The sequence below is a fragment of the Myotis myotis genome, unplaced genomic scaffold (assembly GCF_014108235.1).
Source record: "Myotis myotis isolate mMyoMyo1 unplaced genomic scaffold, mMyoMyo1.p scaffold_m19_p_15, whole genome shotgun sequence".
NCBI classification, from domain to species: domain Eukaryota; kingdom Metazoa; phylum Chordata; class Mammalia; order Chiroptera; family Vespertilionidae; genus Myotis; species Myotis myotis.
This window is the reverse complement of record NW_023416319.1, coordinates 27,924,189-27,949,929: the sequence shown is the minus strand read 5'-3', so window position 1 is coordinate 27,949,929 and position 25,741 is coordinate 27,924,189. Positions and strand designations below refer to the sequence as shown.

Genomic DNA, 25,741 nt, shown 5'->3' with positions numbered 1-25,741 from the left:
TTATTCAAAACAAGAAAATCCTCAGGGCAGGAACCTCGCTGTCCACTAATCCTGTGCATAATTCCAAGCAGTTTATTTCCAATAAGTGGAACCCCAATGGAAGAGTTCCAGATGTTTATGAATGCAGCTATGGTCAACCAAGAATACAGAGAATAACCAGGATACTATCTGTTTCCTCTTTATTAAAAGTAAAGCTAACATCTATTAAAGTGGCTAGTAATATGGCTAAAAAGGCCTCAATATTAAGGGTGTCGATTTCACTATAAACCTTGATTGAAAGATACATATTGGATTTTCTATTTGTCTAAGAAAACATTGGATCTATTTCTTAATAATATGGAACAGCATTAAGCTCAATTGCCCCTAATATCACAAAGCTGACTACGACTTTCTCTACCAAGTAAAAAAATAAAATAAAATACAGGTATCTCAATCCAGAGTTGAAAACATTCTTTTGTTTAGGAGATTAAGGGGGCATAAAGGAACACAAATTTATAGTGCATGCTCCCAACTTTCCAGGGTTTATTCGTAGAGGAACACTGTATTAAGCAGTGAGTCTCGTGTGGGGGTTTATAGCTAGTAGGTGTTCCAAAATTCAAATGAAAGAGAATATACCTGAAACATTATCGAATAAAATGAACATGTGACTTCTGTTTGAGAAATAGATGGCCTTTATGTAAAGACAATGATGTGTATGCAAATAGAGCTCTGATGAAAGGGTACCGGCTTGTCAATACGTTATTCCCTATAAAAGAGCATCACAAGATAAGTCCAGGTTGAATTCCGTTTCATGCCATGGCCTATTTCAAATAAAGGCTTTTCTATCATTAGCAAATTCAGTCAGCCCATCCATCAGAATTACTCTGACCTTATTTCATGCATCGACAATATTTGCAGTGTCACAAGTAGAGTAAAATGGAAGTACAGCTTAGGAATGTATTTTACAGTCACTCTCCTTCATTTCCATGGGTCAAAAAGTTTTGCTGATAAATGTGCTTAGATTGTAAGTTTTCCAAATTGACTAAATAACAAGATGAGGGAAGGGACCCTTTAAAAGTACTGCTAAAACTTGTGTATAAATGAAAACATCATCATGGTATCTACAGATATTTCCTTTAGATTGTTTAAGACTCTGCCAAGAGTATTATAAAGCCTTAAGAAGTAGTAATGAATAGTCTAAATGCATCATCATTTAGAAATCTTCAGCCATAGCCAGTTTTTCTCAGTGGTTAGAGAATTAGCCTGTGGACTGAAGGCTCACAGGTTTGATTCTGGTTAATGGCACATATCTTGGTTGCAGGCTAGATCCCTGTGCAGGAGGCAACCAACCAATGTGTCTCTTGATGTATCTCTAACATCAATGTTTCTCTCTCTCTGTCTCCCCCCTTCCCTTCCATTCTCTCTAAAAAATAACTGGAAAGCAAACAAACAAAAAGAAATCTTCATGGTTGAATCTAAAGGACAAAATGAACGAACAAAACCGAAACAGATTCATAGGCACAGAGAGCAGAGTGGTGGTTGCCAGAGAGGAGGGAGGGTTGAGGGGCTGGGTGGAAGAGGTGAAGGAATTAAGAAGTACGAATTGATAATAACAAAAGAGCCATGGGGCTGTAAAGTACAGCATAGGGAATATAGTTAATAATACTGCAATAACTATGTATGGTACCAGGTGAGTACTGGAAATATCGAGGGGAAACACTTGGGAAAGTATATGATTGTTTAACCACTATGCTATATACCTGAAACTAATACAAATAACATCGAATGTCAACTGTAATTAAAAAAAAAAGTTTTTTAAAGAAATCTTCATGGTGTAGATGCAGGAATGTCTGTGTCTGTGACAGTATGTCAGCTTCTAAGAAGTGTCCTTGAAGGCTATCACAAATTGAGTTTTTCATTCCATGAGAACCTTCTCCAACCCTCAGGCAGTTCAACACAAGCTTCCCAAGAAAATGTAAAGTGGAAATGTGGAAAAAGTGAATTAAGGCATAGTCTATAGACGTATAAAGACCTGGCGATTTAGGGAAGGGGACATTACCACAATTCAGAATGAGATACAAACGAGGAAGGGGTTAGAGAAAAGGCGAAGGATACTGAGTGGGGCCTATAAAAGCAGGCATGGATTTAATAGGCAGTCATTAGATAGAAAGTTATTTTTAAATGGAAGGCCTCCTGTCCCTTTTATCTACCTAGTGCTCTGTCAAAAGGCATAGTGCAAATATTTGCTGAGTGTCTATTGAATACTGCATATTGTTTATTTAATTCCATAGTGTCTCACGTTAGAATTTAGATTCACATGAATTAAATATCTTGCTTAGGGTAGATACCCAAGAAATAGAGCTGTCAAACTTGGGTCTAAAGTCCATGCCTCTTGCCACTGTGTCCCGGTTTGGGAAGAAGAGTTAAGTTTATTCTGGAAGAACCAGGGGTGGGGAGGTTGAAAGGGAAGGTGGGAAATCATTTCAATTCCTTGTGTCAGTGTATACATATAATGCCTGCATCTGAATTTTCCAAGATATTTCCAAGAACTCCTTAAAATAGTATTTTTAAAAAATATTTATTTTTATTGATTTCAGAGAGGAAGGGAGGAGAGAGAGAGAGAGAGAGAGAGAGAGAGAGAGAGAGAGAGAGAGAGAGAGAGAAAGAAACATCAATGATGAGAGCATATCACTGATCAGCTGCCTCCTGCACACCCCGCACTGGGGATTGAGCCTGCAACTCAGGCACGTGCCCTGACCATGAAATGAACTGTGACCTCCTGGTTCATAGGTTGAGCTACTGAGCTATGCTAGCTAAGCTAAAATAGTATTTTTAAAGTATAGTCATAATAGAAAAAAAGCTAATATCTCCTCCAAGTTATGTGGAAATATTATTGCAGATGAACTCAAAATGTTTATTTCTTTTCTTCTCCATGATATATAACCTTTTTTCTTTTTCTCTTAAAAAAAAAAGGCCCTTAAATACTGCAAACTTCTGTGATTCAAATGAGCATAATATTATATTCATAATTTGCTAAGATATTTGAAAAACATTTCAAGGTTTCTTTCAAAACACTAAGCAGAAAATGTTAGCACTAACAGAAAGAAAAGTCTTTCTGTTGTTATTAAGTTCCAAAATTACTATGATTTCCCTTAAAAGGAATAAAAACAGGCACTGATGGAATTATGTCAATAATGTTAGCTAGGATTTAAAATGTCAAAAAACTCATAATTAATAAGGAATTTTATCATCAATGTACACTTAAAATAATATATTCTAGTGAACCAAAAAGTTTGAATAGTAAAACCGCATTAGGCTGTACAAATATTCAAGTTTCCTTCATTCTTTTCTCTATGCTATCCCTTTACATCATTTTTTTTTTTCAACAAGAAGATTAATTCCACCCAGTATGAGCTCTACTAAACGCCATAAACATTAGGTATTACATGTGTGCTTCTTATCTTGACTGGTTTTCTTTATTTGTAAATATATTCACATGCTTTGACACTAGGTGGATTTTCCCCTCTTTTCTCCAAGCACTGGAGAGAGAATGGTCAGAATATGTTCCTCGCTTTTTATATCTCTTTTCAACATTAGGATACACCCAGGATTTGGCCTTCATGTGAAAAAAAAAACACAACTTTTTTTTTAAGTTAAAAATATGCATTTTCTTAAGAAATATATACATAAAAGCAATTTTATTAATAAAACTTCTGAAGTTTACCCTTTCTTTGTCCTTTCTGACTATCCATTGGACACTAAAATGCATGCCATAATAGCCATTTACTTAGAAAACTGTAAGGCCTAAAGTACTATTTAGGAATCTTTTTATATTACCAATAACCTCCGTCAATACCTTCCTGTCAGTATTCTCTATGCTCTAAATCCTCTGTGTGTGTGGGGGGGGGGGGGGGCGGGGGGACGTTGGGGGAGTATTCTATGGGCTTCTAAATACCACCTGGCCAAAGTTAAAGTTTACAGCGACTCACTATGGCCAAATCCAAAAGACTTTTAACCACTGGCCTTCAACATTTCTCTTAGGTCTTCAGGAGGTGATCTTAGCTGTAACACCATCATTAGCATTGTAATTAGCTAGTTAATATTAATAAAGAAAAAAAGCAAAGGGGATCAGACATTGTGAGCATGGTCATTTGGGGAGCTTCACCAAGAAGCCACAGCTGTGTACCCCCGGGAATCTCAGCATTGTCCCTCCAAGGGGATTAACATTCCCTACTTCCCCCCTCAGGTACTGACTTGTCAGGGAAGTAGGGGGAGATAAGCACATGCACAGTAATGTCTGTGGTGCAGGGGAGGTGCTGGTCTGTCAATCTAGCCTTCGAACAATGGATTGGCTAGGGGGTGGACTCCATCAGAAGTGACTGAAATCTTGGAAGTTTCATTGGTTTGCTTGAAGAAGCTCCTGGTTAAAATCCCCAGAGTTTCCTCTCTTCTCTTGTTCCCACTTGCTCTCTCTTGCTCTGTGACCTGCACTCACCCATGTGCTCACCTGTCCTCTCTCCATAGCCATGTGGCCTTAAGAGGCCTCATGGCCTATTGCCATGCGGACTCCACACACAATGGACTGAAGCTGGGAACACATGCAAAGCTAGCCAGATACTGGATTGGACTGTACTTTAATATGGAACAGAAATTCTGGACAGTGGCCTAGTTCTGGCCCTGGTGAAGATAAGATTGGGCTTTTCTATAGCAGGACAGTTGGAGACGGGACCTTGGAAGGGAACCTCCTTAATTATATATCATCAATGAAGTTTTCCATGAAACCCCATCCTCCCATGGGGGCCTCAGGAAATCCTTTTTCTCATCGCACCCCAAGAACTCCACTTCCACTGATAACAATTCTACTTCAAAAGCTGAGTTTCGAAGAAGTACAAAAGCACTATGCAGAATATACTAAGGATAAACTTTTAATTACAAGCCTAGATTATAAGCCTAATATAAATAAGTTATATTTTGAAGAGCCAAAGTGGATAGAAACTTCCTACTGATGAAGGAAGGCATAGGATCACTCTAAATGGTTATGGAATGACTTGCTTAAGAAGAACACTTTTTGGAAAGAAAAGAATATATCAGAAGGCAGCTTATCTGCACTGGGGCTATCAGTTTATAAACTTCATCCTAAAATTTGAAAATTTTCCTGCATAGTTTAGCACATGGACTAACACATTTCCCAAATATTAACAATTGAGAATCAGTTTATAGGAAAAGTGGAACTTAGCTTGCACAAATGCCAAACATTCATATGCCTCAATAACTCATCTGGAAAAGAAATAAAGTGCCCACTTCACTAATGCTCTGAGATGTTAATGCCATGGCGGTATATGAATTAAGCTTACCAACATTTAATTGTTAAAATGATTCTGCTGAGCAATTCAAGTCAATAAACAGACTTATTCCACAAATGTCAAACTACCCAGAGACTCAACTAAATAAAACTACAAGTCCTAACACAGAATGCCAGAATGTCCGCAAATTTTGGGAAAAACCTAAAATTCAAATGCTCTGAATCTATGCCACAGCAACCACCAGGTAATCATTGCTGTTGGACATATCTGTAGAAAGACACCAATACTCTCACCACCACTTGCTATTCCAGGTTAATCAGCCCTATTAACAAAGGGCATGCACAACAGCTTCTAATTCAAAGTATTCATGAAACATGAGTACCAAGTATTAATAGTCTAATTTAAGGTATTAAGTTGCATGGACCAAGGAGAATAAGCACATCAAGAATAGAAAAGAGACCATTTTTTATTATTTTTTAAAAATATATTTTATTGACTTTTTACAGAGAGGAAGGGAGAGGGATAGAGAGTCAGAAACACCGATGAGAGAGAAACATCGATCAGCTGCCTCCTGCACACTCCCTACTGGGAATGTGCCCTCAACCAAGGTACATGCCCTTGACTGGAATCGAACCTGGGATCCTTGAGTCTACAGGCTGACGCTCTATCAACTGAGCCAAACCGGTTAGGGCGAGGCCATTTTTTAAATAGCAAAAACCGAACAGAAAAATATTGGAAGACAAGTCACAGTTATGTCACCCTCCACGTGCAAAGCTCAAAGAGGAAATGAAAATCCACCTTGACCCAAAATAAAACCTTAAGAACAGCAGATGCATGTAAACAAATGATTAATGTTCAGATGCGAGCATATGCATTAGAAAGAGAAGCAGTGTGACATTCAGGGAGAGAAAGAAGAAAGTGCAAAATGTTCAAAGCATTCTCTCTGGGTAGTGGGGTATAAATGATTTAAAAATCTTTGTGTGTATATATTTTCTAAACATTGTTCTTATGATCAAAAACATGAAAAAAATAAAGAGGCATATTAAATTAATTCATGAATATTATGAAAAAAAGTCAATGCAGAAAAATATTCCTGCTGCTTTTATAATTATCTGCTATTGCTTATGGCCTAAGTTATTCTGATTGAAAACCACTGAGCACAAGTCAGAGATTTAGAGAATGAGTAAATAAAAGATTATATCTTTCATTTAGCTCTTTCTCTTTCTTCTCTCTTTTTAAATCTGAGACTCGGAAAATATATTTTGATCTAAGTTTAAAAAGCCCAAAACATCTAGAGTTCATTTCCATTTTTATTAGTCCTAAAACTAGTTACAGACAAAGGCACTTCATTCTTGATGTCTAAGGCCTCTTCCAACTCAAATTTAAGTTTCAGATGTTTAGCATTTCAGAAACTCTATTTTGAATATCCTGATAGTCTTAAAACTTCATTATTACATTTTGTGCTGCACATAATTTGGGCCAGTCCACAGCAGTAAGGACCTCATTTCCTATATTTTTAGTAACTCACTCCAGGTTATAATCAAGCTTAATGGATAACTTTTATTGGCTGAATATCAGTGACAGATTCCATATAAATTGTCATATGTCCACCTATAAGTATTAAATGACAGTGAAAGGCAATGAATATGAAAATTTCAACAACGTGGGATAACTGTAACTTTGGGGAAATCAGAAATTGCTAACTTCAAACTATAGATAAAGGGCCAAGGCTTTGACCAGAGTATAAGGAACTTGAATTTTTGGGGGGCGGGAGGGAATAGCATTTTATTCCTTCTTATGAGAGTTGTGGCCATGACCAACGTCTTTATCCAGAAAGAATGTGGTAAGCACAGAAGAGATTAACGTTCTTTGCTAAGGCAATCAAAGAAGACAACAAATTGGACACCAGAAGTCTGGAATTTCCAGGCTGCACCGTCAGTTAAAAACTATTGGTGTCATTGGTCTGAAATATTACTATAGAAAATAACTGACATTTTAAAGCCAGGCCCAGTAGCTATCTATTCTTAATTTTTCCAATAGCTCGATACACTAGGCACCTACTTGTAGTTGGGTACACAGCCCACAAACACACACAAACCTTTCTCAGGGAAGTCCTGAGAGTGCCACCCGAAAGGGATGTGATGACAACAGGACTTTAGCCAACACAATCCGAAGTGATGCCTCCAAGCAGAAGAACTGCATTGGAATGCACAGCCTTTTTGATCTACTCACAGTCCCCTGTATTCTTACCTGTAGTTTGTTTTTTGATGTTAGTGTTTCTTGTACCAGTTCTTTCTAAGTACACATCTGTCTGAACCAACTTTGTCAGTAATGTGGTGAAAGGTTATTCAACAAATAAAGGTTGAAACAAAGGTTGTGATGATGCAGCTCATTGTCTTACTGGGGGCTATCAAGGAGAAAGGTATAGTTTAGCAATACAGATTTGTGACCTTAAGAAGTTCCAGAAGCCCTCTAAAGCACAGTTGCCTCACCTGTGCAATGGTGTTATTATTGCTATTCATCCCTGTGGTGCGGGACCAATGTGAAGATAGTGATACTACACACAGCCAAGTGTAAGTATATAAAGGTAGTTTATAAAGAATTACCAGTACCTAGATACTCAAAGTAACCTTATATAGAATTACAGCAGAGGTTTTCAAACAGTATCACCTGACCTAAAATAACAAAATGCCATAGAAGTACTTAATCCAAGGGTAGGAGTGAGAAGGAATAAGAGTAAGGAAACATAGGGCCATTGAATGGGGCTCCAGAAGACTGCCCCCCCCACTCTATAACCAGAAATTTATAAATTTCATACACAGAAGCACTCCATACAATTTGATTTTTGGAAATAAAACAAAATAAATATAGTTTGAATAACACTGTTTGATTCCACTCAGAAAACTACAGACAACAGTGCTTTCAAGTCAATAAAGTTGTTCCATTAGATGTGGGAATAATTATCCTATCTATTAAAGAGGGAATATGCTAATATGCCACAAAGATGGCAGCGCCCACAGCCAATAAGGAGACAATATGCTAATTGACTGCCAGACCCTCAAAGATGGCGGCTGCCCAGCAACCCAGGGCTGACCTGAGGCACAGGTAACCAGGGCCGGTTGAGGCTTGCACTGCTGGTAGTGGCAGGCCGGGCTGAGGGAAACCCCCTCCAGTGCATGAATTTTCATGCACCGGGCCTCTAGTGAGGGTACAAAGAGTGAATTATTATTAGTAAGGCAGACTGTCCTACAGAGAAAACATGTACCCATAGTAAAAAACACTTAGCTATAGACAACACTGTTCAGCTACATGAGCTCATATCAATTTTTGACCCTTTACAGTATATAGTTTTCACCCTGCCTTTCTGAAAAGTTGTTACTGGCTTTCTATGATCTACTATCACATTCACAGTGAAAATGAAATTCTTCAAGATCTGTGTGGAAATTAGCTGGCTCACTTTCTTACCTATATTCTACAACACCCCCAGCCTCATATCTACAAGTCTCAATTACAAGGAACTCCCCATGTTTTCTCGGTGACTACCATTCATGACGACTTTTATTCTTGTAATTATCAGATGCTAAGATACATGCAACCCATCTAGGACTTCCTGGGCACTCACTATGAATTAAATCGATGTCCACCTAGACTGACTATAAGGACCCTTTTCACAGTAAAATGGATATAACCCACCAGTGAAAAACATTCCGCTTACTCAGACATCATCAATCCAGCTGTGCTCTCACAAATGTCTATCTACATGTGTTTTCTTCTAATCCAAACTACACTCATGAGCATGAAAAAGAACAAAAGTCAAATGAAATTTCTTCCGTTTTATTTTCCAGCCCATATCTTAGCCATCAAATTCAATAAATCTAGTTGTTATTCTTGTTAACAACCTGGCCCTGCAAACCATGATTTTTTAAAATTTTTTCCTTCCCCACCTCAACCTGTTATCCTAATTTTACTTCTCAATAATCTTCAAAAGAAGATGCTAATAATCTACACAATGCTGGTACTCTTCCACTAAAGCTGTATTTCACTCTGAAAAGATCAATGCAACTGCTCTGTTTTTGGTTCTTTCAACCAGCTCAGTAAATATGAAAATTACCTCTTGGCAATTTATTAAATGAATGAGTGGCCACACAGTATACCAAAAACTGACATTAGCTTTACCTTGTGTGGGAGTGTCCTATATGCAGGTCTTTGTGGAAATATTATTAATTCTACAGGATTAAAAAGACTGCTAAAAAATCAGCCTTCCTTGCCTATTGTTCATATTTTCTATTCAATTACCCCTGATCTTTTAAAAGATAACACTTCCCTACCAGTTAAAGCCTGACTATTCTCTAGATATAGGAACACTCAAGGCCTCAATGATTGAGTAATTAAAGGGAGGAGGAGAGAAAATAATTTATCTAATTTTAAGGAATTAAGTACTATTGCCTTCCCTTGACTGTGAGAGGTTTTTGTTTTGTTTTCCCCTAAGAAGCATTACTAACATATGCCGGTCTACCAGGCCTAGTCAATACTGGACTCAAATCTTCTTTGGTAGTTAAATATAAGTCATAAGTAAATGCTGTCTACAACAGTTCCCATCAAGAGGAGGAAAAAAAACAAAAACACCCATCAAAGAAATTTGTAACTTAATCCACTTAGACATTAAAAGAATGAAAGAATAGCTTCTGTATATCCATTTGTTTATGTTAATCCGTTATGTGGCAACATGGATACCTAGTGAATTGATTCCTTTATTAAAGAAATGTATTTCTCAGGGGTTACATAATTGGATTTATGTTACTAATTTCACAGTATTTTTTTAATAGACACTTGTGATAAAAAGTGTACTAAGAAGAATGTTGTCTAATTAACTCACTGAACAATTGGACCTGCTTCCCCAGGATGCTGCCCTAACCCACTGTTTACTTCATTGTTCAAGATGATGACAGTTCCTGGGAAATTACTGGATTTTTCCCTTCTGTGTTCAGGGTCATGTTTCTAGTCCTCATCAGCCTATTTTGTGACTTCTCTCCTTTCAAGATTCCTGGAAGAAAGCATGCTGTAGCCTGGGAGAAAGCAAAGCATGCATCTTTTTAATTTGCCTCCTTAAAGCAGAACAGAGACTTTTCATTACCACAGTTCCCTCCTCTGCTTTTGTGCTGTGGCACTGGGAGTGTGACAGTACATTGTTGCTCCTGCTCATTAAAACCCGAGGTAATAACTGTCCATAGGACAGTTTTGTGTATTGCAGACAATGTTGTTTCATTTTCACATGTGAAAATATCTTTATGATAAATATGATGCTTTATGGAACTCCACAATGATGTTATCTAAAAGGTGGCTAAATCCTTATTTATTGATTCAGTTATCTTACGGACCTTACACCTTAGAGCCACTATAGAAAAGCTTCGTCTATTCCTTTTAATAACAATAAAATTGGCATTCATTTCTTTTGTTCCTTTACCAATAAAAAGCGCCGAATATTGACCTTATGGGTATAGCATTACATTTACAGCACCTAGAGGTATTGGAGTAAGAAATTTTAGTCAAATCTTCCTCCCTCTCCCCGCCCCCAACCCCCATTTATCTTTTTAGGTTTTGGAAGGTTGGCAGACTTTTCTGAGTCAGGTTGAATAATGTGATGTTTGAAACAGAGCTACAGGGGAATGCACAAGTCATCTCCACTGCACAGAGTCAAATTTATTTTAAAAACAAAAATAAACAGAAAAATCCAAACCTTTTAACTTTGTTCTCAAAATGTCTATGACACAGTGAAAATAGTTTAATTAGTCAATGTCCCCCTATACAAATATTTTAGGAAAGTCTAAATATGGAAACTTAGAGTATTCAAGCTGAGGCAGAAAAATATTTTTACCAAGTGTTATTAAAGTCATCAATTAGATTCTTGCAGAATGTTTAGGATCTTTCATGTCACTACTAAAGTATTTTAATGCTGAGGAGTTTTTAAATATGTGCTATAAATAATCTAAGGAGAAATAACTGCTCAAGTCGATTCACACCCACCCACTGTAGCCATGCTTTGCAGATAACTCTACGGTGATCATCTTAAACTGGTATCTAATGTTATCCAAAAAGAGAGACCTTTTATTCTTGGGTTTTTATTGAAGTCTATTGGAATGAGCCTGTTAGAATAATATGCTGCCTAAGGTTTGGGGCATTGTGAGCTGGAAACTCAAAGGGAGAGGAACAGGCTTCAATTTAGTATCTTCAGGCAAAAATAACCAATTTATGTACAACTGAAGTTGGAGCAAAGAGCCACAAGATTCAAACCTCAAAAAAATCCCCGAGTGCCTGGCCGACATGGCTTAGTGGTTGAGTATGAACCTATGAACCAGAGGTCATGGTTCGATTCCCAGTCAGGGCACATGCCCGCATTGTGGGTTCGATCCCCAGTGTGGGGCATGCAGGAGGCAGCCAATCAATTATTCTCTCTCATCATTGATGTCCCTATCTCTCCCTGTCCCTTCCTCTCTGAAATCAATAAAAATATATTTTAAAAAAATCTCTGAGTAGTTGTGAGAACTGGTTGAGGGAAATCCAAGTAAAGCAAGAGAACATAGATATCCTTGCAAACTCACACATAAGGTTTGTATCTCTGAATCCCTCTTTCATTGTAAACGAAAAGCCTTTTCCTTTTTATTTTTAGGTTTCCAGTAACTTCAACTTTCCTGCTATTGTGATTTTAAAGAACCTGGGGCCTAGAAGCAAGACAGGAAGTCCAGAGTGTAAATTGATCTGACTTTAGCTGTGAGGGTAGTGAAAGTGAAATCACAACCAGAAGTGAAACAGCAGGGAAAGGTGGTAATGACATGCTTCTGGGCATGGGAATTGTGTGGAAAGGGGTTTTCAAGGGGCACATTAGAAATTCCTATCCTTGTGGGGCTTGAAAATAGATGGTAGAACTCTGCTTTGTTTGTGGAATCCCAAAATATGTAAACAGAATGTGAAATTCCAACAGCATTGGAGACAGTAATTGTTTGGTGTTGTGGAAATCTAATAAAACAAATGACTCTTTTCCTCCCCCTGGCATCTGGCATGCTTGTGATTGGATAGACACAAGTGGCCATTTTCATATCACAGTTAATAAAGAAAACTTTAGCCTATTTAAGCTGTGAATAACCTCCAGAAATTTGTTAGAATTTTGTTTCCAGTATCATGTTGATTTTATATACTTTTGCATCCAAATTCCTTGGGGGAAAATCGACAATGTTGTTTTATAGAACAATAGATTGTGAATACAGGTCTGCACCATACCATATATGCTTTCTTTTCATGTTTCTATAAATACTATTCAGCCATAAAAAAGGAAAGAAATCCTGCCATTTTTTTTTTACAACACGGATGGACCTTGAGTACCCTGGTCAGAAAGAAAAAGACAGACACTATACAATCTCACTTATATGTGAAATAAATAACAAAAGAAAGAAATGTGCTCAAGGTCATAGGTAGAACAGGTTGGTGTTTACCAGAGGTGAGGAGGGGTGAAATTGGTGAAGGGGGTCAAAAGGTATAAATTTCCAGTTATAAAATAAATAAGTCCTGGGTATATAATAATGTACAGCATGGCAAGTATAGTTAATAATGCTGCATTGCATATTTGGAAGTTGCTAAGAGAGTAGATCTTAAAAGTTCTTATCACAAGAAAAAATTATAATAAAGGATGGTGACAGATGTTAACTAGACACTGTGGTGACCATTCTGCATATAACAAATCATTATGCTGTACAATGCGACTAATATAATGTTAAATGTTAATTATACCTCAATAAAAAAATAAAGCTATTTTTTATATCCTAAGTTACAGAAAACCCACAGGTGTTAGGATCACATTCGTTAGTAGAAGAAGTCACTGGAATTTATTCATGGTCTGACATAGTTTTAAAAAAGTGCCATCTTGAACAAGAAATGACTCATTTATATTGAAGAGCTCTTCGATGCCACCTAGGATTTAGTTACGACTGTGAGATTAAAAGTGCATTAAAATTTCAGGCTAACCTAGGGAGAAAGAAAACAGAAAGGATTCAACATTTTCAATCATAAAAGAAAGTGGATGATGTTGGGGAAAGGAAATCACAAGCCCAGGTAAGTGAGAAAAAAAGAGGCACGTGAGTGATAAGCTATTGAGTAAGAATGGCCGTCTCCTTAGACTATTGAACTCAAGTGGATGCCTTCATTTCAAAATTTACTGAAAATGGTCATCACCTGCAAAATGATAGTTAAGAAGAAATGGACAAAATTTTGAATCCTGAGAAACGATTGGATCTAAAAAGCCATTTAAGGACATTTTAAAATATCACATGTAAAGAGTATGATAGCATTGACTAGTAATTTGGTACAAGTTGTACTCACAATGGAATCTAATCAGATTTATAAAGTGATAAGCCTGAGGTATAATTTATAATTTAAATTATAAATGGTTTTAAGGATCACAGTCACAAGTACAATGCCCCTGGATAGTATAGGAAATAGGATAAAAAGGTCCTGAACAACAAACAATCATTATTCACACGTTATAGTTCTTATACAACATTTAGAAGGAACCACTGTTCATAGATATTATTCCTTGCTCATGCACAAAGCCTTTTCACCTCCAGGCTGTTTCTCAAATACAACCACACACACACACACACACACACACACACACACACACACGAAACCTCTTGAGTTTGTGTTAAAGAACATACTCCATCACTAATTTCCATTAATAATGGACGTTTTGACCCAAAAAAATTAGTATTATAATTTGCACTCAGCACCTAGTTTCTTCTTGTCAAATAAGATGCATTTAAATTTACCAAACAGAAGTGCAATAGAGGCTAGTACAGATTAATACCATTTTATAAGATGCGAATAAGGCAGTTGATTTTTACGAAGCAAAGTATTCAACTTATTAAAAACATTTTGCTGCAAAATTTATTTAAATACATTATTTAGACTTTTAAAAAATTATTTAATAAAAATTCAGTATTTCAAAGGTTAAGCACTAGGTGACCTTTGGGAATTTTGCAGTTTAACTGGATTAAGTGAGCAGTATACAGGACTGAAAATTTTAAAATTTTAAATATTTTTAAACTTTAAAAAATATTATTCATAATTCTGAGAAAGCCTGCTCAATCAAAATATTCTTTTCTGGTTCTTTTTTTGCCTATTTCTCATAAAAAGAAAGCATGGTAGTTAAGTTTGTTCATTTAATGGAGTCATGACTATGCCTTTTCCTAGTTAATGTACTTCGTAAGTGAGTTCAAGTTCTAGCAGAATCTGTTATGTTCATTGGTCTTCATTATTCTTTGAGTCATGTAATTAAATCATCACATGAAATAAAAACATGTTGGTGCCTATCAATCAAAAGAGTTCTATGCTTTTAGAGATCAAGAACCAAGTGCCAACAAGGACTCACTTTATAAGGGCCCCAAATGTAATTGATAATTTGAATGAATAAAAAGATGATCCACTAATAAGACAAATAAGACAATTTTTAGAACTCTAGCTGACCATGTATTAAGTTCTTTACAACCCAAGTTTCAATGTCATATTGTCAATTACTGCCATATTGCTGAGATAAAACAAACAAACAACAAAATAATCAGTGGCATCCAGATAAAACTGATTGATATTAGCAATGTCATTTTTTCAACAACATTTTTTAAAACGACACAACCTAATCACAGTAATTTGTGATTGCTATCATCCACAGCATAATGTATCAGAAAACCTTTTGGAACACACATTACACATGTTCACCTAAAGATAAAATGGATCTTCCATGGTTGGCATTTGCATTCAGCTGTTTGTTACACACTCGTTGCATCCTGCAGTCAGGAAGGAGGAGGGTTTAAAACATTTCCCCCCTCTAACTATTGCAGCTGCTTCTACCAAGCAATAAAAGTTGCTAGAGAAATCATATATACACATGTATGTAAAATTAGGGAAACAAGCTGCTTTATTGCCCTGATTTAAAATAAGCTCAGTCAGTAGAAAAGAAAAATGCTATAATATTCAGCTTGATGAGCAGCTGAAGACAAGAATATACACAGAAGCAGTTTTAGAATTCAGGATATATCTCACTTGACGTTTGAATGAGACCAACATTTCTCCTCTCAATTTTTCTAAGCCATGGAGTGAGCACTTATGTGGGGAATGTAACCCAAAATAGCAGGTATGTAAAAATAATTTAAATATGATTCTGAGGTTTTTCAAGGCAGAAAAAGAAAAGGTCTTGCTCCTATTTAATTTTAATTTAAAAACTGATAATCATACAAATTCTAGGTTAAAAGGATACTTTTCATAAGGCAGCAATAAAATTTGAGTTATACAAAACTGAGTAACAATCATCCTTTAGTAGAGAAACGAATAGATGGGCTATATTTCAAAGCAAAACTTGAAATATAGATTAATAAAATGGCAAAGATTAGATCAAGAAGTGTGTTAATGGACATCTCACTGGTCTAGGGAAAAAAGACATTGAAAGTATCTGAAAAAAAATATGAAAGCCTTACTCTTGACGGTCGCTGTCCGGGTGCAATTGTAAAGAATAGCCAACTCCCCGAACACCTTTCCTGGACCCATGGTGCACAGCTTCACACCTTCTTTTGTCACTTCCACCTTCCCATCTAAAAAGGAGAAAGCAGAACACATTATTTTAATTCTCCTTCATGCTTCATTTTATTTGTCGCATTTCCATTACGCAATGAGGAGTGTTAGGCTTGTTTTTAAAAATGCTTACCATTTGCAACAGCATGGATGGATGAGTAGTATGCTACGCAAAATAAGCCAGTCAGAGAAAGGTAGTATCACATGATCTCACTCATAAGTGGAATCGAATTAACAAAATAAACTGATGAACAAAAACAGACCCAGAGACATAGAAGCATGGAACACTGTTGAACCTCAGAGAGAAGGCAGGGGAGGGTGGGTGGGGAGAGATCAACCAATGAACTTGTATGCATATATGCATAACCCATGGACACAGGCAATGGGGCAGGGAGGGCCTGGGGTGGGAGGGGAGGATGGGAGTAGGCTGGAAGAGGTTAATGGGGGAAAAGGGGACTTAGATAATACTTTAAACAAAAAAGATAAAATAAAAAATAAAATAAAAATGCAAAGCAGTTACCAATTAAAACAAAGTCATCATCAAGATGTAATGCAAAATACTAAATAAAATATACAAATTAAAAAATCCATATCCTCTCTTAAATTAAATTAATCACAGATAAGAATTAACAGGAGACTGAAAGAAAACCCCAGAAAGAGATGGAGACAAAAATGTAAACATATGAAATTATTCCTAATGTGATATTAGAAAGCTATGCTAATTCCAATTTTAATGTCATTTTGACTTTGAAAGAAAAATTGAGTGACTACATTTTCTACCGCACACCTCATACTTGAGAATTCTTATTTGAATAAGGCAGCTATTATGGAAAGGGAGATGACTTTGACCCTTGGGCATTACTTAATTGTAGTTCATGGTATCTTTTATTTTTAAACATCTTATCTGACTTGAGCAAGTCTCTGTTTTCAGCTTCCCAGCCTGTAACACTGACTGTCAGGAAGAACCATCACAAGGGTTGAGGGAAAGAGACACTAGGGGTTGTTTAGGTTCCACAAAGGACCTGGAAAATGAAATGTTAAAGAAGGAAAAAGCTAAAGGAACATTCTTCACTGGATACACATTGTTGCCTGCAAGTAAGGAAAATGCTATTTATGAGGGGAATTAAAAAATACGTTAAAAAAAATGTCAGAGCTCTGTACACAGTAATTCTATCACCTAACAAAACGAGGGGAAAAACAAAAAGGTAACGCAATCGATTCTAACTTTAATCCTCCCTTTCTACCATTTCTCCAGGTTACCTACCCACCCACAGTCTACAGAAGCAACGCCTAAGCCTTGCCACGAGCTAGTGACTGAAACCACTAATGCTACCAAGTTGTTGCCAACTTCAGGCCTTCATTCATCAACTTCACAATTGTTCCCATAGCTGTGTGCTCCTGCAATACTGAACTTTTCAGAGTTTTGGCTTTAAGTTCATGCCCCCCTTTTAAAAATCAATCTAGTTTTATCTAAGCAATCCTATATAATAAAAGCCTAATATGCAAATTGTCCCCTCGACTGGAAGTTCAACTGGGAATTCAACTGCTCGCTATGATGTGTGCTGACCACCAGGGGGCAGCAGAGAACATGGCAGGAGTTGGCAATGTGGTGCTGGCAGCAGGTGACAGTGGAGGCGCTGCCGGCCCTAATGGGCCCTGAGGAGAGCAGGACTGCAGTGGGATGGTACAGCAGGTGAGTGGGCAGCACCAGGCCAAGGTGGGTGCAAGCGGGGGCCCAATTGCCCCACTGATGGCCCCAGAGATGGTGGCAGGGGTCAGGGGCAGAGCCTCCACTTGGCTCCGAGGCACTGATCTATCGTCCTGCAGGCGGGATGGTGGAGCAGGTGAGGGGGTGGCACCAGGCCACCCGCAGGCCACTCCGAGGGACCCCACCCATGCATGAATTCGTGCACCGGGCCTCTAGTAATATCTATAAAATCACAATGTTGATATCCTAATTTATTTTTCAAACATCTATTGAGATAAAATCTTAAATATTAAAAAAAAAAACTCTTTAAAAAAGTTTATATAGCCCTGCTGGCATGACTCAGTGGTTGAGTGTCAGCCCATGGACCAGGAGGTCACTGCTGGTTCCAACTCATTTTCCTGACATATATTTGCCTTATTTTTTCATGTCTAACTCATTTTAAACAAAAGATGGATATAAATTATTATTATATATAATTTGCTTTCCTATATTTAAGAAGGTTATATTTGATATTAATTAGAAAAGCAAAAAATAAAACATGTTTTCCAAGTTAGGTTAAACACTGAAGATTCAATATATTCACAACAGCCAAACAAGTAGGGGATCTGATCTCATATGAAAGATGAGAATGAGCCAAAAAGCACTGCATATTTTTTTTTAATGAGCAGAAAAGTTTAAATGCTAAACAGTAACACAGTGTTTCTAAATATGCCCCGAGTGGTGCTTTGATCTCTTTCTTATCCTTCCGTAGCACCTATAATGGGGATGGGGAGGGAGTTATTTAGGGAGGCAGGCATGATTGGGAGCTAAAAAGAAAGTTAAGTACATACAGGCCTTAATGAGAGTTCCTCGAGAGACATTTAGAAATATTCTATTTCCCAAGAACCCAGTAAAGTGAGTTATTGATGTGAAATGTGAATTTGGCCTCTCCTTTCCACTCTGAAGTCAATAAAAACATATTAAAAAATAAAACAAACAAAGACGAGAGGTTACTAGAACTGTTTTTTTTGGAGAACTAATGATATTCTGGAATGAGGCTAATCTATATTTTCTGCTTCTGCTCTTTTTTATTCACTTTTGCTTTTTTTTAAAAAGTGTGATGCTATACCATACACTAGCCTTAAAGCAAAATTAGAAGTGATTATACATTCACAAATGATTCCTAAATATGGCCTGTGTGATCCACTTAAGAAAACCAAGAACAAGACAGTTAAAACTTCACTCATACACCCAGTGGCCCCTATTCCCACCTGATCAACTTGATTTAAAGTATTAGGGGCATCTTAAAGCCACACCCCTCTCTTAGACTCTCCTTTTTTCACTCTGTGGCTACCTTTGAGATTTGTTTTGAATGTAATCCAATTGCATAGAAATAGGAACGACTGTGTGTGGCTATTTTAGTGGTGGGGGGGAAAGGCAGGTAAAGCAAACAGGAAAAGTCGAATAGGCTGAATATGTGCCATGTTTTTCCCAGGGGCTTAAACCTCTGTAAAGGCAGACCATGCTTGAAGGTTTCATATAATTATTATTTGCTATTAACTTTAGGAGCCCATTTTGATGAATTTACTTCTGGTCAGCACTGATTACTTTCTATTTCTTTAAAGAACTAGAAGACATTGATCAGCATTTATTCATGACTTGATTTTTCAGTTTTATTTTCAAGTATGTTAGATTTCAAATCATTTTTTTTTAAAGGAGTAGCTGGAAGATTTTCAATACAGTCTAGTAAGCTTTGGACTTTTCCCATTATTTTCCCTGAATAAAAAGTGACTAGAGCCTGAGCTGGTTTGGCTCTGCAGACTCACAGGTCCTGGTTTCAGTTCTGGTCCAGGGCACATACTCAGGTTGCTGGCTTCATCCCCAGTAGGGGGCATGCAGGAGGCAACCAATCAATGATTCTCTCAACATTGATGTTTCTATCTCTCTTGCCCTCTCCTTTCCACTCTGAAGTCAATAAAAATATATTAAAAAATAAAACAAACAGAGACTAGAGGTTACTAGAACTGTATTTTGTTTGGAGAACTAATGATATTCTGGAATGAGGCTAATCTATATTTTCTGCTTCTGCTCTTTTTTATTCACTTTTGCTTTTTTTAAAAAAGTGTGATACTATATTGGTGTTATTTTTACTATGCACTATCTCTGCCAGGAAAGAAAAGTAAAGAAACATTCAAATAATTTTTATTTAGATTTTTCTGAATTGTCAAGTTGTTTGCAAAGAGATATTGAAACAGTTGGCTAAAATTAGGTTTACTTATAGTTTCACTTAGTTCTTTTCTCACTCCTGCCATTAGCATCACTAAATGAAAGCTCTACCATAGTAACTTGAATGCATTTTTTATTCTATTTCACTTACCATATGCCCATTTATGATCTGGAATGGGCTGCGTCATAAGTCCTAAAACTTGCCACTTTGAGCAACAATCAACCTACCTCCTGCTTTTTGGCACCACGATTCATATACCACATTTTATTTATCTTTTACAAGAATCAGTAGGCCAGGAGACCCAGAATCTCCTGGCTTTGTTTATTTTTTATGGGTTTTTCACCAACCTGTGGTTTTGTGCCACAGGAACTTTCATACTAAGGCAAATCAGCTTGGAGATTTGTTACTGGCAGGCAGAAATAGGATGACTGGCAATTAACTAATTATACACACTGTGCTCAGTTCCAACAACCTTGGTTGGAACACTCAGAACAACTTGATTGACCATTAAAAGGAGACAGTTGTTATATCCAAGGTCCCATCTAGACAAGACCTCCCATCTCTTTTCTCATCTAATCTGTCTGACTATACTTTCACGTTTTTGTATAGCCACAGCCTTTACATTATGAATTCCCTCATACAGGTTTCTGTAGTTGCTAGATTCAACCAAATTCAACACTGTGTGGTTGAGTTGTATTGTCACCAGCATGGCTATACAGTGGGGCCTTGACTTACAAGTTTAATTCGTTCCGTGATGGAGCTCGTAACTCCAATTACTCGTATGACAAATCAATTGTGAACGAGTGAGACACGTGATGCTGGGCTGATGTTGTGGTGTTCACTGTGATGTTCGCTGTGCCAACTAGCGGTGGGGTATCTGAAGGTGGCTCGTAACCCGAATTTTAGCTCACAACTCAAAGCAAAAAATCGGCCGAGAGATAGCACGTATCTTGAAAAACTCATTAGTTGGGACACTCGTAAGCCAAGGTCCCACTGTATTTCTGACAAGAGAGGAGGTTCACTTATGGATTTGCTTTCTTTTGTATTTGTCTTTTTCCAGTTTTATTTATATACAACTGTATTTCCTTAGAGACAGGCAAATGACAGGAGTACAAATGTCACTCTCAGACTTGTAGGTGCTCATTATATGAGTTTTGTTTTTGCTATGTTTTAATATTAAGCATGGGAGAGTTTATGATGTAATGTAATGGTTCTCAACTGGGGGCAATATTAACCTCACTAGTGGGCCAGTGCACGAATTTGTGCATGGGTGGGGTCCAGCCAGCCTGCCCTGATCGGGCCGATCGGGCTGATGGGGTTCGGCTGGCCAGGGGAAGGGGACGTGGGAGGTTGGCCTGCTGGCCCTGCCCCCTTCAGGCCAGCTGGCCGGCCACAGTGCACATCATAGTGACCAGTCATTCTGGTTGTTTCGGTCCTTGGCTTTTATATATATATATGGGATATGTGGCCATGTCTCGAGGCACTTTCTGTTGTCATAACTAGGAAAAGTCTACTGGAATCTCAAGGACAGAGGCCAGGAACACTGCTGAACATCCTACAATACACAGGACAGCTCCCACAGCAAAGCATTATTCACCCCAAAATGTAATTCCAAAGTTGAGAAACCCTGATGTCAAGTAAATCTGTGCACATACAAAATACATTTAAAGGGACAACTTTTGCCTCTGTGTTATTTTAACCTCCACCAGATGTAAATTGTAATAAAAAAAAAAATGTTAGCACCAGGTTGCCATACTTAAGTAAACCATGTTCTCATTGGGTTGAATAAAGCCACAAGCTACTTTACTGAATAATTTTCCCCAGCAGATGTCACCTGAAATAGAAGTGATTACAGAAACTTTTGAAGCAAGACTTACAAGAATATTTCACTGATGTTAGAATGGCAACTTTTTTTTCAGACTACTTGTGAATATCAAGTCCCAGCTCTAGCACGGACTGGCTGCAGAATCTTTCATAAGTTATTTAGCTCTCTATGCCTTGATTACCACACTACAGATTTGAGATAATAGTATTTTTTTTATTGTTTAAAGTATTACATATGTCTCCTCCACCCCCCCACCCATTAACCACTCTTGGCCACTCCCACCCCCCAGGACAAGCCCCCACTGCCTCAGTGTCCATTGGTTATGCTAATATGCATGCATACAAGTCCTTTGGTTGATCTCTTACCACCCTCTCCCTTGTCCCTGCCAGCCCTCCCCCACCTTCCCTCTGAGGTTTGACGGTCCTTTAGGTGTTTCTGTCTCTGGATCTTTTTTGTTCATCAGTTTATGTTGCTCATTATATTCCACAAATGAGTGAGATCATGGGATATTTATCTTTCTCCAACTGGCATATTTCACTTAGCATAATGCTCTCCAGGTCCATCCATGCTATTGCAAATGGTAAGAGTTCCTTTTTTTTGGTTTGTTTTCACAGCAGCATAGTATTCCATTGTGTAGATGTACCAGTTTTCTAATCCACTCATCTGCTGATGGGCACTTAGGCTGTCTCCAAATCTTAGCTATGGTAAATTGTGCTGATATGGACATAGGGGTGAATATGTCCTTTCTGATTGGTGTTCCTGATCTCTTGGGATATATTCCTAGAAGTGGGATGACTGGGTCGAACGGGAGTTCCATTTTTAACTTTTTGAGGAAACTCCATACTGTTCTCCACAGTGGCTGCACCAGTCTGCATTCCCACCAGCAGTGCACAAGGGTTCCTTTTTCTCCACATCCTCGCCAGCCCTCGCTGTTTGTTGATTTGTTGATGATAGTCATTCTGACAGGTGTGAGATGGTACCTCATTGTCATTTTGATTTGCATCCCTTGGATGATTAGTGACTCTGAGCATGTTTTCATGTGTCTCTTGGCCTTCTGTTTGTCTTCTTTCGAAAACTGTCTATTTGCCCATTTTTTTTATTGGATTTGCCCATTTTTTGATTGTCTTTGCCCATTTTTTGATTGGATTGTTTATCTTCCTTTTGTTAAGTTGTATGAATTCCCTGTAAATTTTGGAGATTAAACCCTTATCGGAGATAGCATTGGCAAATATGTTCTCCCATGCAGTGGGCTCTCTTGTTGTTTTGTTGATGGTTTCTTTTCCTGTGCAGAAGCTTTTTATTTTGATGTAGTCCCATTTGTTTATTTTCTCATTAGTTTCCATTGCCCAAGGAGCTGTATCAATAAAGATATTGCTACAACATATGTCTGATATTTTGCTACCTATGGATGCTTCTAAGATCTGAAAGAGAAACTAATAAAACAATCCCATTTACCACTGCAACAAAAAAATTAAGTTACCTAGGAATAAACTAAGGAGGTAAAAGATCTGTGCTCAGAAAACTACAGGATGTTGAAAAAAGAGATAGAGGAAGACATAAACAAATGGAAGAATATATTGTGTTCATGGGTTGGTAGAATCAACATCATTAAAATGTCCATACTATCCAAAGCAATTTATAGATTCAATGCAATCCCATTAAAATACCAATGGCATATTTCACAGACCTAGAACAAATGCTCCAAAAATTCATATAGAATAAAAAAAAGACTGAATAGCCACAGCAATCCTGAGAAAGAAGAACAAAGTTGTAGGGATCACAATACCAGATATCAGGCTATATTACAAAGCCACTGTTCTCAGAACTGCATGGGACTGGCACAAGAACAGACATATAAACCACCGTAACAGAACAGAGAACCCAGAAATCGACCCAAGCCATTATGCTCAATTAATATTTGACAAAGGAGGCAAGAGCATACAACGGAGTCAAAACAGTCTCTTTAATAAATGGTGTTGGGAAAATTGGTCAGATACATGCAAAAAAAAAAAAATGAAACTAGACCACCAAATTATACCATTCACAAAAATAAATGCAAAATGGATAAAGGACTTAAACATAAGATATAACAGTATTTTATTTCACAGCCTTATGATAATTTAATTAGATAATGCCTGTGGCAAGATAAATAATATGGAGCTTAAAAGAAATTCTTGAGGACATTTCCTTTTTTATTCTTTTAGAATAAAAACTTTTATACAGTTTTAGGAAGGGCGTGGGAGGTTTCGAGGTCTTGGTTCAGAAAATATAGGAGTGGGAAAGAGCAGAGTAATAAATGAGCAGAGGAAGTGAAGGGCGAAAGGAGGTGAGCAAGAAGCTGGAGATTACAGAGGAATTGGCCAATAGAAAGCTTCACGCTGAAGAGGCTGCAGGACTTTTAGTAAAAGGGATGTTTAATGTACAATATTCAGTTATGTGTTGTCAGAATTAATGTCCTATCTTTCTCTCCAAATTAGTATGTTTTATACTAATTTCTCCTGTGAAAGGTTTGGGGGAAGATGAAAGCATGAGTATGATTCATTGCTTGGATATATCAAAGAACAGGGAGGCAAGGAAGTGAAGAATTAGTGATAATGGGGAGCAGAAAAGCAGGAGATAATGAAGTAATTATGTAATTACAAGAAACTAAGGACTCAAGAATTGGCAGATGTTTTGGGGGAGGACATCAGTCTTTTCACAGGATACCAAGTGGGAACTTAAGCTAATTTTAGCTAAATCTAGAAAGGATGGAACAAGAGATGTTGGCTTCAATCAGAAGGTTAGAACAAGAGATGTTGCTTCTTTGTCCAAGTCCATTTGACACCTTTGTTTGGATTCACACTGGCTCTTAAGAGGTAGAAGAAAAAAAAATAGGAAATCAGCTCTAAGCTGATATTTTGGTTCTCACTGCTTTTGACAAATCAGGACCATTGGCACACAGTTTCTGCAATAAGGCCAATAAAGGATTCATATATGAATACTCACAGGATTCCTATGTGAAATGAATGTGAAAGAGTTTGGTGGCTGAGGCAGCTCTATACATATATTACTATTCACTAAACTAACTGAAGGAGCAATCATTTAATTCCTGCAGTGTCTGGCTGTAAACAATAGGTGGTCAGTAAATACTCACTGGTAAATAATTGGAATGTTAGTGAAAATGACCACTACTGTGATCATACTTGTGGGAAAGCCCTAGGATTTCATTTTAATTATATTGCCCATGTAGTTCACAGAAAGCAGAACAATAATTAAAATGGTCAACCTCTCCCTCCATTTACCAAAAATATTTTGGTATTCTTACAGAGCAATACATAGATCACACTCAGAATTTTTGTTTGATAGCTTATAAACTATCAGCACTTAAGGTGACATGAGAAAGCTTCTTCCCTGGATTGTCTGCCAACAAACTACACAGCAAAGAGAACAGAATTCTCTTTCTTGAATATTATTCAGATACACTATCCCTCAGCTAAGAAAGTCACACTCATTTCACTGGAGTCAGAAGTCAAATTCTTCACATTGTGTATCTAGTCCTCCCATAAACTGTCATTTTACCTAATTAAACTGACTCTAAATCTTCATCTTTGTCATTCTCTTATTCAAACTTTGTGGTCTAACTCAAAGTTTCTTAACCTAACAGAAATCAGAGGATCTGTGAACTTGAATATATATATTCTATACATTTTTACTAACTTCTAATTCAAATATAGCATTTCCATAGTAACAAACCATATTAGTTTAACAGTACCTGTGACAATGTTACCAATATAAATTATATTTTAATGTGATGGTTATTGCATATATCTTTAAAAATAGTTCATGCTCATCATTCCTTCAAACTTATGGTAGTTATTGGACACAATTTTAGATATTATTTAATATTTCATTTTTAATGAAAGATACAATGTATTAGTGAATCATAAGGCTTTTTAAATTATTTTAGTTAATAGTTTTATTTAGTTGGTTTCCTTGGCAATCTAAAGTAGTCAATTTTATGCACTTAAAAATATTCTGAATTGAGGTTCCTAGACACCAGACATCCACAGGAGTCCTTGGACCAAAATAAAATTAAAAAAAAAGGTGAGGAACCCCCCCCCCCTGCATAA

The 25,741-nt window shown here is 37.2% G+C and overlaps 1 protein-coding gene across 2 annotated transcripts in view; it reads right to left on the bottom strand.

Moving 5' to 3' along the window:
* PRKG1 (protein kinase cGMP-dependent 1) overlaps positions 1-25,741 on the bottom strand; it is a 1,061,913-nt gene that overhangs the window by 625,524 nt on the left and 410,648 nt on the right. For both annotated transcript variants that reach the window (XM_036336760.1, XM_036336758.1), the window contains exon 3: positions 15,800-15,913. In XM_036336760.1, the coding sequence (XP_036192653.1) occupies positions 15,800-15,913 (114 nt within the window). The remainder of the gene's footprint in view (positions 1-15,799; positions 15,914-25,741) is intronic.